The 12,715-nt window shown below is 34.5% G+C and overlaps 1 protein-coding gene and 1 long non-coding RNA gene across 8 annotated transcripts in view; one reads left to right on the top strand and one right to left on the bottom strand.

Moving 5' to 3' along the window:
- The window catches only part of LOC106079672 (vacuole membrane protein 1-like), a 31,030-nt gene that overhangs the window by 14,218 nt on the left and 4,097 nt on the right, over positions 1 to 12,715 (bottom strand). For 3 of the 7 annotated variants that reach the window (XM_056005830.1, XM_056005825.1, XM_056005826.1), the window contains exons 2-5: positions 2,439 to 2,719; positions 2,058 to 2,148; positions 1,535 to 1,645; positions 655 to 734 (exon numbers count right to left, since the gene is read on the bottom strand). In XM_056005830.1, coding sequence (XP_055861805.1) covers positions 655 to 734; positions 1,535 to 1,645; positions 2,058 to 2,148; positions 2,439 to 2,671 — 515 coding nt within the window. In that variant the 5' untranslated portion in view covers positions 2,672 to 2,719. Of the gene's footprint in view, positions 1 to 654; positions 735 to 1,534; positions 1,646 to 2,057; positions 2,149 to 2,438; positions 2,720 to 3,592; positions 3,736 to 6,975; positions 7,110 to 8,182; positions 8,296 to 12,715 lie in introns of those variants that run through there. The other 4 variants (XM_056005828.1, XM_056005829.1, XM_056005827.1 and 1 more) reach the window with 3 other exon arrangements.
- LOC129922009 (uncharacterized) lies at positions 3,790 to 12,606 on the top strand. The gene is made up of 3 exons (XR_008773948.1): positions 3,790 to 3,904; positions 11,816 to 12,002; positions 12,251 to 12,606. It is a non-coding gene; the product is annotated as an uncharacterized LOC129922009 (long non-coding RNA).

The following is a 12,715-nucleotide window of genomic DNA, read 5'->3' as shown; positions in this document are numbered from 1 at the left end:
ACACTTTTCTTTTTTCTTAAAGCAAAGGAACTATAAATAGCAAGATGCCACAACAGATAATATATGGTCAGAATTTTGTTTTAACTTTGGAGTTCAATAAGTATTAAGTCTAATCATTTAGAGCTTTGTGCACTATCTAAAGAAGGTATGTCAAAAACAACACAAAGTATTTTTCTTAATGTTCACTTACTAGTTTCTCTGTCATATCTTTGTTTTAATATTAACATTTAATTTTTACAAATCACAATAAGGTGAAAATAATGTATAGTAGCAAGTGAGTTTATAACTTAACAAGTTTCATTGTAAAAGGTTAATGTTTCACTTTAATAGTTTAAAAGTTACCACTAAACATACCTCCAAGAGATATTATAACTCAACAAGTTTCATTGTAAAAGGTTAATGTTTCACTTTAATAGTTTAAAAGTTACCACTAAACATACCTCCAAGAGATACAAATTACCAAAGTCAACCCATTCTTAAATATACCCCAACTGCTTTGATTATTGGAAAATCATAAATTCTAAGACAGTGTCTCAGAATTCTGAAATTCTATTACTTAAGGAAAGCAGTTAAAGTAAATATCTCTGGGAATTTATTAAGACACAAAAAGTAAGCTTTGAAACTACTGTAGCTAACTATAAGAGATTCACTTACTCATTAGGGTAAGGAGGCTCAGGGAATTTTGTGGATTTACACTCATAAGCTGCCAGTGTGACAGCTGCAATGTGAGGTCCCTGAAACACAAAATATATGGATACTTAAGTTCAAACAACAGAACAAGAGTTAGAACAATACATTAGATGTGAGAAAAAGAGAAATAACCTAGGACTTTCTGAACATTCTTGTTTTCACTTCTGAAGCACAACCAGATAATATTCTGAACATTCTTGTTTTAACTTCTGAAACACAACCAGATAATATTCTGAACATTCTTGTTTTAACTTCTGAAGCACAACCAGATAATATTCTGAACATTCTTGTTTTAACTTCTGAAGCACAACCAGATAATATTCTGAACATTCTTGTTTTAACTTCTGAAACACAACCAGATAATATTCTGAACATTCTTGTTTTAACTTCTGAAGCACAACCAGATAATATTCTGAACATTCTTGTTTTAACTTCTGAAACACAACCAGATAATATTCTGAACATTCTTGTTTTAACTTCTGAAGCACAACCAGATAATATTCTGAACATTCTTGTTTTAACTTCTGAAGCACAACCAGATAATATTATCTTACTACAAACTATTTATATTAACATACATTTCTATTGAAGGAATTCTCTACATTTTTAACATTAAATTCTGTTATTGCCAAATCAATGACATTTTTGAATATTAAAAACTTCTTTAAGATGAACTGAGCCAAGTTCAATTCTAAAATTAATTGTAACTTAATAAAAAGTAAAAAAGTAATAAAAAAAAAAACATTAAGAAGAAATAATCTACATTACAAGTTGCTAAGAGCAATAGGTTTAACACATTTCATCATCAAACTATAAGCCAATAAAAGTTGTGATAACCACTCACCAGGTATAGTAAGAATGTGTGCAGACCTGTGCCAAGTCCTACAGATGAAAGGATTCCTAGTCCCACCCAGTAGGCACACCACAGGAACTTTTTTTCAACAGACTGGACCAGCTGGAGAACAATAAGAAGCAAAAGTCATTTTAAATAAGCACATTGCAATTGATTAATTATTTTATTTTTTAGTTAACAAGCAACTTGCTTTGATGCAGGTGCTGTATACAGAGAGATATATAAAAACATCAAAGTAAATTGATATAGAGAGTGAATATAAAACCATAAACATAAATTGATATATAGATATATAAAAACATAAATATGTAAATTGACAGTTATATATCAATGAAATTATAAGTTTTAAATAGCATTACAGAGAATAGGACACAGACATATAAGAATTTTTTTTCTAGAACTTCTTAGTGAGCTAGCGAGAAAACAATAATTAATCAATTAACATTACAAAATAAGAATTATCATAATGTTGTTATTTTATATAATACACTTATACATTTTATGGTCAGATTACCTTTTGATGAGGTCCATCCATGCGGTAGATCAGGTAAGCTACAATGAGTAACAACAAAGTTAAGGCCACTGTTTTCTTTCTTCTATACAGCCTAGTCAGACACAAATAGAACAAGTGATTTTATTGGCAGTGTTGGTGTAAGAAAACAAAGAAAATAGCAAAAAGTTACAAAATCCAAACTATTTATCATTCAAACATATACACTCCAAGCTATGAAGTTAAAATGTAGGCACTTTAGCTTTACAAATAAAACTGTTGCTTCCCTTTCACCTACCCTTAAGTCTGATATACCATTGGGGCACCATTTATGATCTCTCAACTGTATCTTTACAATCCTCTTTGTACTTAATTTTTTCTAAAAAAAAAAAAAGTCTAATCTACCTATTGGCAAGTATTGAGATCAACGTTCCTGACTCCTGTACAAAGTACTGCAGTGTCAGAAGCGGTTGTCGCCACAGGACAATGCGCTCTCTGTCTTTCCTCTCAGACTCCAAAGACTGTGTCATTGTGTGAAACTGTACCTCAGAGGGTGACGTGTGAAGACCATTGGTTGATTTACGCTGGCGCGGGAAGGTTGCTGACTCAGTGCTCCTTGCGTCATTGTTTTTGGCCATAGTCGAGCTACTTGCAGGCTGTTTCTGGTGCTCTTTAATTCTGCCAACCTGTCAAGACATATATAGTGTGAACTCATAAGAACAATGAAACAAATAATGATCAAAAAATCTAATACACATACATCAATAACTTAAACATTATTTTTAGCATTGTTCCTAAATCTGGAATAATAATTTCTGATGAACTCTGGAATGCACAGATAAAAAAAAAAAAAGGGGGGGGGGGGGGGAGAAAGTGCTTCTATATAATATTATATAATTATTGACAAAGTTGTGTTGAGTACAATGTGGGGATGTTTCATTTGAACAGAAAAGTCTACCCAAGAAGTACTTAGTGTAAAAAAAAAAAATAAAAATAAAAAAAAGAATGCATATTTATAGAAGCAGTAATACAAAGTGGGAGAGAGAAGGGAAAAAAAAAGGCCTAATGAGTTAATTTATTGAAAGGTAAGAATATAATGTGCAATAGGTATGAATTCCTAAATGACATACAGAGGATTTACAGTAACAACCTCTTCCTTTTATATTTTGTTATAGCTTACATGCTAATTATTTTTGCAGTATGACAGCCACTTCTTCATCAATCGCATGTGTGTACTTGTAAATATAAGCCACTAACAAGCTAGTAAAAATGCTTACTTAATTCAAAGATAATGTTCTGAAACACTGTCATTTCACAAGAGTTTAAAAAAAAAACAACCTACAAACATATCCAAGTTAGCTTATGTGGTTAGGTACTAACATATAGACAATTACCAAATGCTCTTGATTTAAAAAAAAAAAAAAAGGGCACCCACTATAAGTTTTAACAAATACTTATTTTAGTATCATGGGACAACCTACACTGCATAAACGGATCATAATTAGTAAATATAGAAATAATGTTTAACAGTTCTTGCTATAAATGTTAAATTCATTCACCTGTTATTTATAAACTTTATCTTAAACATTTGGCCAAGCATATTTGTGTACTAGCAGTTCAAGACAAAGATCCACACTAAAAAAGATGTCCTTCTTTTTATCAGATAGCTCATACTAAAGAGGCAGGTGACACACCTGTGCTATGTCAATATGACCTGATAGATATGGGATGTTAGGTGCACATGTGGAGATTATATTAATAATTGATAATCACTGCTTTTTAAAAATTCCTTTTATCCTTCAGATAAGTGATTATTTATATAATTAGTATCAGAGATAATACTAATAATAAAGATGCAAATTCCAAATAAGGTGAGTCTATGATCTAGTCCAACCAAGAACACACACACACACATATATATATATTTATTTATTTATATAATAATGTTACGAATCTCACTATCCAGGCTCTCTGCAAACTGCACCATACACCACCAACTTAAAGAACTTGACAACTCAGGGCTCCAAAGTAACGTAACACTTTAATAGTTGAATAAGTAACAGCCAATACTGTACAATTGTACTGTACTGTACAACACGTACACTGTACAAATATCTCTCTTGTTAATAGCCGTTCCGCCGTATCGACTCTTGCACTGGCCTCTCCGTCTCGTTCCGGGCTTGCACTGGGTTCAACAGTTCAGGACTGACTTCACACACTAGGCTCGTTGTGTCAGACTCGATCACAGACCAAGATCAAGACGCTGTTCGTCTCAACTGTACTTGATAGTACTCCGCACTGAACCGTCGTAATGCTCCGTACAGAACCACACCGCTGAACTGTGCTGTAGTCGACCGGACTGTAGTGGACCTTCTGTCGTAAACCTCCTTTCTGAACCTTCTGTCGTGAACCTTGCTGTATTGAGCCCCTTTTTTCAACCGTCTTGACTGCATCGCCTCCGCTCTTATATAGGGTCCCTACTGGCCTTCTCGAACCGGACAGAGAGCCGCTCGACGTTTCTAGGTGGTCAGATGACTACAACTCTCGTGACGCTCCTGAGCTCTGTTCACGACGTCGAACCTTCCCGGACCGCCGTCGATCCTTCCCGAACCGCCGTGTTGACACTTGTCTCGGCTGACCGTCGTAACTCGTCACGGTTGACCGCTCCTCTAGCGCTGGCCTAGGGCGATTTGCGTCGGCTGACTACACACACACCACTACCCCTCTCTGTGCCACCACCAAGTTTATAACACTGCCCTCTCCTTAGATCTGTCCGTCCCGGACAGAATCAACATCATGGCATTGGCTGTGAAGTTTCATCGCTGTAGGTGGGAGTCAATCGGTGGCAGTTGGCTTGCCTCTTGAGCTTGATGGAGCCATCTATGTTGCAGTCATCTTCTTTCTTCTCCTCCAGTTGGCCTTCACCTGTTTGCCTCGCCGTCGTGCTTTCATCGCCATCCACGTTGAATTCAGAAAACGTTTTCTTCTTCTCCTCCAGTTAGCCTTCATCTGGTTGCATCGACGTTGTTGTCGCATCGTCATCCATTTTGCACTCAACAAAAGTAGCATTCTTCTTCTTCTCCGCCAGTTGGTCTTCATGTGGCTGCAGTTGATTCTTGGTAGAATCACCATGCACGTTGGACTAAGCAAACGCCGCCTTCTTCTTTTCCTCCAGTTGATCGTCCTCTTGTTGCAGTGACGTTGTGGTTGTATCGCTCCCTTGTCGGTCGGTACTGAGGACAGCCACTTGACACATGGAGAGGTATAGGATGTAAGGGCTGGGGATACCAAGATCGTTGGCAAAAGAGGTGGCTTCATAGGGCTTTGCGAAGAAGGACTGGGATGGGATTCAAGTCCACAGGACAGGGAATTGTGGAACAGATCATCATCTTCAGCCTTGTCTGGAGTGCATGCTCGTGGGGCAGGTTGGCAACACTCTAGGTGCAAAGGTCCCTCGTCTTCGGCTTCAGGCTCCATTCGGCTTTCTTCACCACCATCAGGACCTCTCTCTCTCATCTCAGTATCGGGCCAATCACTTGTTGGTTTCAGACCTTGTCGATTACTTTCGTCTTTCAAATGTCCATCAATGTCAACGTCAGACTGCCTTGGATTCTCTTTACCACCATCAGGACTTTCCTCTCCAGTCTTGGCAGCTGGACCAACGGCTGTTGGGTACGGACCCGGCTGGTATCTCTTAGCTTGCAAATGTCCCTCAACAGCTTCGTCAGATTTCATTGGGTTCTTATGGTCACCATCAGGGCTTCTCTCGCTGGTCTTAGAATCTGGGCAAGCCCAGTAGGGTCCCACCTTCGTACGCCACTTGCAACTTGCAAACGTTCCTCAGCAAAATGCTTGGACGCGGAGCAAACATTCACTTGATATGTCTTGCTGTTTGAGGTGCTCATATCAGGTACGGCTGCATCACAAGCTTCGTTCGAACTATGGGCAGCTTCCATTGTCTCTTCATCTGTCTCTATCGGCTCCACAGGTCTGTACTCCCTGTTTTCAGATTGACAGGCAGCACCACATTCATCAGCATTGCCGTTGTCACTGCATATTTCTTCAAAGCTTTGGGTGGCTAGTAGTTCATTGTTTAACGATGGCGCAGCTCCTTTATCTTTCAAGTCTCTTTGGTCGTACAGGGTTTCTTCCACCACGTCCATCGTTTTCACCACGGGGCTCGTCACTTCCTTCACTGAGGTATACATCTTTTCAAGCTTGGTACAGGTCTCTTCGTTGGACTTCTTCCATGTCGTATTCATAGCCTGCAACTCTTCCTTCCAGTCATCTAGCTGTTGGTGCAAGAACTCTCTTAAAGTTGGTGCCGCTTCAAACAGATACGTGTCTGGATCTTCCTCTTCTTCAACTATACATTCTCGGAGGCGTGCTTGTAAGGTTTCTTTATTTCCGCTCGTTTTCAGATCTCGATCACGGAGTTCTTCCTTCAGTTCTCTAAATTCAAGTTCGTACAGCAGTTTCAGATGAGCCATAGTAGATCCGATCCAATCCGTTCCGATCCCACTTCTGACACCAGTTGTTACGAATCTCACTATCCAGGCTCTCTGCAAACTGCACCATACACCACCAACTTAAAGAACTTGACAACTCAGGGCTCCAAAGTAACGTAACACTTTAATAGTTGAATAAGTAACAGCCAATACTGTACAATTGGCAACACGTACACTGTACAAATATCTCTCTTGTTAATAGCCGTTCCGCCGTATCGACTCTTGCACTGGCCTCTCCGTCTCGTTCCGGGCTTGCACTGGGTTCAACAGTTCAGGGCTGACTACACACACACCACTACCCCTCTCTGTGCCACCACCAAGTTTATAACAATAATATAAGCACCAAAAAAAGTTAATTTCTACTAGTACTTTATTAAATGGTTTTATTCTTCTTAAAACAAGTAGCAATGAAAGTCAGCATTTCACAGCTTCACCTTATTTTTTGTCATGCCAGTTAATCCAGGAATAATGTGTGCTGTCTAGTTGTTTTTTTTTATTTTCTTGAATTGAACTTATTATTCAACAAGTCAAATAAATGTCATTAGAACAGAACAACCCTGTTAGCTTTGGAAAACGTTGGTTTAGTCAACTAAAGTAAACATGTTTTCAGGATACAATAAAGCAGGATAGTGTACTAACACTACCTCTCGCAACCTGTTACATCTGTAGCTGAGTAGTTGGAGGGACTATTGATTGATAAAATACAAAATCAACGTAATGATCCTAGCATAAAAAAACAACAACAACAACAAAGGCATAAAAACGGACAAGCAAAATATTAGGAAAATATTTCTTTTACTAAGCTTGCATTTTCCCATTTCCCCCCCCCCCCCCCCCCCCCACTCTAAATGTAAACTTACACCATCACTCAGGATCTACAAGCTTCTATTTAAAAATGTACGAAAGAATTATTAAATGATTACATTTTTATTTTCAACTATTAATAATGATTATATTTAAAAAAAAAGAAATACTAGCTTGTAAACTAAAAAAAGTTAAGAGAAAAGCCAAACTGATCTAAAAATAATTTCAAGTCATAATGTAAAAAAAATGTAGGCCATCACAAATGAATTAGAACTAAATGGTGACGGTGAGAAAAACTTAAAATTGTGATGTAAGATAGTGCAGTGAGAAATAATAATAATGGTAGTAGAGTAAAACTGTGACAATTGTTTTCTTGAAAAACCCGTAAACATTTTATACTTGAAATATACATTTTATAACTTTAAAATTAGAGATAACAAATCTAAAACTAAATAAATGGGTAATCAAGTTGTATATAACTGTATAATGTTAGGTAGTGTCATTAGTATCTGAGAAAAATCTAGATGAAAAAAAAAGTTAATGATGTGGTGGTATTGTACTTGTCTAAAAGTAATTTCCTTTTCAAAACTTAATATTTAATCTAAGTTAAGAAATTATATCCAGGAATAAAAAAAATAAAAAGAATTTTTAAAAATTCCTTCCATCTTTTCAAATACTGCTTTAAATATGTGTTGAGAACTATTGTATTATTCAATCTCTGTCACATTTTTGCATTTGAAGTTTGTTAGGGCAAAATTGTAACAACTTATTAGTTATAGCTAACTAGCTTTAAAAGGCAACAGATTTCATGCTGAATAAACAAAAGGTATATCAAACCTGAACAAAGGGAAACTCTGAATAAAACAACAACTATATCATACACAGTGATATCAAGGCTTGAACATAAAACAAAGACAGCGATGCAATCAAAAAAAGGCCAACTGAACACGCTGCAGAAACAACAAAAATAACAAAAATATAAATATAACAAATGGATTTCAACAGTTTTATTTCAGTAAATTTAAATATGTGCTTTAATGAAATAAAATTGTTGATTAGAAGATTGATAGTTCTACACTTGTTAAAAGACACCGATTTTTTATTATTCTATTTCAAGCTATCCATAGGAAAGAAAAAATTGATAAAGAAAAAGATTTTCTAAAAAAGTATTTTCTTTTACTACCAGCATTACATTCATATCTTTAGGGTCAACTGTGGAAACTTAAAATTGAATCTGGCAAGTCAGTTGTTTTTTTAAATTTACTTTATGGTGATTTACAACATAGTTACAGTCTACAACACATGAATTCGGCATAACAATATAGAATGAATGAAAAGGCTAATTTGTAAATAAAACATAATTTTTCTTTTATTTTAAAGAAGTATTAATGAATTTCCATTTCAAAGAAAAATTTGCTAAAAAAAATTTTTTTTTTTAAATAAAAATTATAAGAAGTGTAATTGTATCAATTAGTTTGGATCAGTCGTGTAATTAAAATTTGTAACAGAGCTAGACCAACAACATCAAATCTGTGCAATTAATAATATTTTTACAAATTGTTTTTGTTTAGCGCAATCTCATGCTTTTAGCTTTCTTTATATGCTATGATCCTATCTTTATATGCTATGATCCTATCTTTATATGCTATGATCCTATCACTTATCTGGACCAGTTGGGAAAATTGGGGGGGGGGGGGGGGGGGTGGGGTTGTTTTGAGAGAAGAAAGCATAAAAAAAAGGGGGGGGGGGGGGGACAAACTGAATTTGTACTCCTGGCTTACGCCTCCTGGGGGTCGACGTGCTAACTACACTGCAGTACTTATGAATAGAAAAGATTGTAAAATTATATTGTTTGTTTCATGAAGGAGACTAATTCAGCATATATCACCACTTCAGCCAGGTACATTCGTTAAGTGTTACACTTTTGGCATTTACTTCTAATTATTGCCGCTTAGCTTGGTTGTACCCAATGCAATGTAACATCTCAACACAAAGGTAATACTAAAGCAGAAAATATTTGAAATTTCTCAAATAAATCTACCAGCATGTTTTACATGTGTACAGTAAATAACTATATTTTTAAAGAGCCAATGTTTGTTTAAATGGTGCTAAATTTATCAAATGAGTAAACTAGCCCAATGGCTATTTCTGTTATAGAATGCACTTCGAATGGTAAACTACCAACGAGGTATCATGTAAAAAGTAAATTACCAGCCTTTTTTTTATTTCATAAGAAGAGCTCTTCATGTCTTGTTCAGAAAAAGAAGATGAATTCAGCTATCTTTTTTTTAAATTGATATTTTGAAAATTCTTAATGGAAACTGGAACCTGGGTAGCCACAGATCTCAACAATGGCTCAAAAATGTTCCTTGAAATTTGACAGTTTATACATATCTTTAAGAAAAAAATACTAGCTAATTGGCTACACAGGCAAAACTTTGGTTTGACCATAATGATTTTTTTAAAATATGATATATGTTAGAATTAAATTTGGTCATGAGGACTACACAATCTTGAACACATGTGCATAACTAGGTAATACCTCACACATTCATTAAAGAGTTAAATAAAAAATAAATAGATGTTCAGGAATATTTTGCACACCATCTTATTAGAAATAGATATATCTGTTATCACTAAGTCTTTTTACGTTTCTAAGCCTGGATCTATAGGCCTATCATCAAACTAGAAATTTGTATATATATGATAACTCTTTATCCAGTATTCTATTCTGTTTTTTTTTATATTTTTAAGTCTGGATCTATCAATCTATCTATATATATATGCCAGTGATGCTCAACCTCACTCGGACAGCGGGCCATTTCAATATCCAACACTCGAGTCACCGGCCACAAGAAGAAAGAGTGAAACCACTGAATCTAGTATTTACATTCATGAGAAGATTATCCTAAACTACTTTTAAATATCTGGCTGCATAGTTAAGTCGCCAAGTCGAAGAACTGAATCTAGAATTCTAGATGTTTGTCTAAGAGACAATACGATTATGTAGCATCGGTCTCACACGATTCATCACTGAAAAAGTTTGTCCACTAATAAGTACTTGTCATTATTGGGAGCAGATGAAGAAAACTGATTTTAGATACGATGAATATTGTTCAATCTGAACACGATCATCATCACATGGTCCATAGATTTTGTTGGTGAATAATTCAATGAGACCACATAGGCTCAGTTCCATTTGACATCTAAAAAAGATTCTCTGTGATGGTTGAAACTTTTTTGTCAGTGCTTCACCACTGGCGATCCATGCATGCTCCGAATTTTCTGATTTCAAAACTGTTTTTTTTTATCGCAAATAAATACCAAAATTTTGAGCAGTATCAGATATGTCGGTAGACTCGTCAGCGGCAACAGAAAATAGACATACATCCGACTCATTTACTTCTCTTTTAGGTAAATATTCTCATCAATCCTCCACTCTAGGTGTAATCTAACTAACTCGTCTCAAACCAAGAATATTGCCTTATTTGTTTGATTTCCTAAAGCTCTTTAATGTTAGGTTCATTAAACAGAGCCACTCTTTCTATATAAACAAAACAAATATGTTGGCTTACCTATCCATTTACTCTATGTAGGGCAAGATATTTTTTAAACTTTTTTTTTTTGGACAATAGATTTTCTACACTTTGTGCTGATGTTTCGGTGGGCCAGATAGAACCATGTCCGGCCCATGGACCGTATTTTGGGCATCACTGTTCTATGCCATATATCTAGATTCAGTGTTCTATTCTATACTTACAACAATCTTTTAATACTACCATGTCTGTATCTGTATCAACAAACTAGAACTTTATAGGCTCTGAGTAGATGTATACATGCATGTAACTAGGATTTTTTTTAACAGAAACGGAGGGGGGTAAATGATATTTTTTAACCAATCTTTCATTAGTTATTATTATTAAAGTAATCGCTCTTACAAGTAAACATCAGCCTTATAAAGGAGGAATAGTCTTAAATTAAAATAAGAACACCCTTTTTTATGTTACTGTTTCTGTAAATTCTCAAAATGAAAGTGCAAATATTGCAGTGCATTTGATTGTAAAACATTAAATTGCCTTGAAACAATGCAAATGACTATAATTTTTTTTAAATGTAATCAAAATTAAGTGACAGAGATTAAAACAAAAATCAACATTTCTACTAGACCTAGATCTAGAACTACAAATTTCAAATTTTCTTTTATGCATTATTTTTAGAGTATTAGATTTAGGTGCTAGATTATTTAAGTCCATTTTTTTAAACTTAAATAAGAAAGCATTACATTGTTAGAATAATTAAACTGTATCGAACACTAGCTTTTTTGTCAAATGTTCAAAACAGGATAGATATATAGGATATTATAATACTTCTAGTAAAAGTTATATACCGGTATGTATATATATGGATTCTATGTAAAATAGAATTAAACAAAAATATAAAATTTAATTGATAGTTTTAACTACTGTTCAGCCAGCTCTGACCAGTGTGTAGAGAAAGTAAATTGTGGTCAAGAGTACAAAGTAGACAAAAATGGAAAGAAGGATGTAAAACCATCAAATACTGCTCAGTCCTGTAAAGTTAATGGCCCTTCATAATCACTCAGAAGATAAAGAGTGTCAGAAGAGTGAAATCAGTCAATCAAGTTGGGTTATAAAAAGTAAGTTATTCTTTCAGATGTAGATAAACTTCTAAATGTACTTTTTTTTTGTAAAGAACCTAGCTCTTTTTTTTTTGTTCTGAAAATCTTTTTAAAATGAAAATGTCCACATTAAAGTTTTAAAAAGCCCTAATTGTGTTAAACAAGCTTTTCTACCTGTTTTCTTAAGATACTAAATTAAGTAAATATATATCTATATTAATATAGATGGACATTTTAGTATTGTTCTTTTCTTTGTTTGTTTACAGCTACCTTTCTTTGCTTCTAAGGAATAAGACAACATGGCCTTTTAAAACTGGAAATGGTCACAGGGTTAAATTCCATAGTTAAGGGAAATTAGAAGTTTTTTTTTTTAATGTGGATTTAAGTTCAAATGGCTATTCACTTATTTTTTATCTTTTATTTTTCAATTTAAAAAGAAAAGTGTCAAAATAGATAACACTTTACATATTTAATAAGTTTTTATGTTTCTCTGTCAAATCATATTTATAATAAACATTTAAAAAAGAACAAACTCATTTTCTTCAGTTCAATCATTTGTAAGACATTAAAAAATATTTTTTTTAATGTTTATAGATCCAAAATATCTGAAGATGAAAAAAAAGATATATATCATTTCACTCAAACCAAATGCTTCAGATGACCAAGTGTCAACAAGGTTTACTCCAATATAAATTATAAGCCTTACGCAATGCACAAAAAGTTGACCAGAA

The sequence above is a fragment of the Biomphalaria glabrata genome, chromosome 12, assembly GCF_947242115.1.
Source record: "Biomphalaria glabrata chromosome 12, xgBioGlab47.1, whole genome shotgun sequence".
Classification (NCBI taxonomy): Eukaryota; Metazoa; Mollusca; class Gastropoda; family Planorbidae; genus Biomphalaria; species Biomphalaria glabrata.
This window is presented reverse-complemented; position numbering and strand designations above follow the sequence as displayed.